The 1300-nt window shown below is 43.8% G+C and overlaps 1 protein-coding gene across 1 annotated transcript in view; it reads right to left on the reverse strand.

Annotated features, from left to right (window-relative positions):
• LOC106819505 (intersectin-1-like) overlaps positions 1 to 247 on the reverse strand; it is a gene marked incomplete at its 5' end in the record, with an annotated part of 4319 nt that extends 4072 nt beyond the window's left edge. Inside the window, one exon of the mRNA XM_014824127.1 lies at positions 109 to 247. Coding sequence (XP_014679613.1) covers positions 109 to 247 — 139 coding nt within the window. The remainder of the gene's footprint in view (positions 1 to 108) is intronic.
• Between the last annotated feature and the right edge of the window lie 1053 nt (positions 248 to 1300).

Consider the following 1300-nt stretch of genomic DNA (forward strand, 5'->3'; position numbering starts at 1 on the left):
GGGAGAGGGAGAGGGAGAGGGAGAGGGAGAGGGGAGAGGGGGGAGAAGAGCAAATGAGAATAAATTGCGATGTGAGTGTACCCTCCCTCCCCTCCCCTCCTCCCTCACTCACCGGTATCTCCCCCTGCCACCACCCGTTCGGACTTTTCTTCAGCACAGTCACTACGGCCCCCATCGCCAGCGGTAGTTGGTCCACTCCCGTCGGCACGAACGGTGCCAGCACTGTCGCCTGCTCCCGCGACGCGGCCTGCAGACAGATGGAGCCACGTGTCGGCGCAAACGTTTTTTCGTCGATTTTTTCATCGACGATTTTTTTCCGCAGATTTTTTCCCTTCGATCGACCGTGACCGTGAGTTACGTATTTCATTAACGTTTATCACATTCATTTATATTTACTAAGTATTTCTTTTACATTATTTAATTCTTTTACACAACTGTAACGGGTCTAGGTGCAGATCTATGTTAACACGAAAAATTAATGCCAGACAAATGTATGATTAAACAATATAAAACAAACTACGAAATATTTATCGTGAATTAAATGTAAAAATAAAACAAAATTACACGACCGTTGAGTAGCGATCGATTATAGAATCACTTACACGACATTTTAACGAGGAATTTGCAATGAGACAAGCGAACATGCAAACGAATGTATGCTGAAATGTCCACCTAGCGACCAACAAACAAACTAGCGATTAGGCGCCATCTCACAGCGCCCCCTACCTTCACTCCCGGCGCCGTCGGAGCTTGCCTCTACGGAAACGCGAGTGTGTTACCCAGCAACCGTCACCATAGCAACATCACAGAGGGCAGCAGTGTGCGAAACACAAGACCAGATGTCAAAACCCGATATGCGTGTTATGTCTACGCTGAAGCTTCTACCGCTAAATTTTATTTTCACTAATGAAAACGTGTGAAACCCGTAGAAAAAAATGAACTAGATAGAAAGAAATGAAATGTCGCTAGAAGGTTAAATGCTACTATATTCACAATAATATGATTGACTACAAGAAAGTTGAAGTCCCACAGATATCCACCATGTGTTTACTAATTACTCTGTAATCAAAAATAAATTAGAAGACGTAGGAAAGTGATTTGAACATAGACAGGAAAACAAGAAACAAGACAATAACAACAACTGAATAATATATGCTCAGGGGGAGAGAAAATGAGAGAGAGAGAGAGAGAGAGAGAGTGATTGAGAGAGAATGCAAGAGAGAAAGACAGTATAAGATAGGGAGGGAGGGAGAGAGAGAGAAGAGAGAGAGAGAGAGAGAGAGAGAGAGAGAGAGAGAGA

The sequence above is a fragment of the Priapulus caudatus genome, unplaced genomic scaffold (genome assembly GCF_000485595.1).
Source record: "Priapulus caudatus unplaced genomic scaffold, Priapulus_caudatus-5.0.1 Scaffold3576, whole genome shotgun sequence".
Lineage (NCBI taxonomy): Eukaryota > Metazoa > Priapulida > Priapulimorpha > Priapulimorphida > Priapulidae > Priapulus > Priapulus caudatus.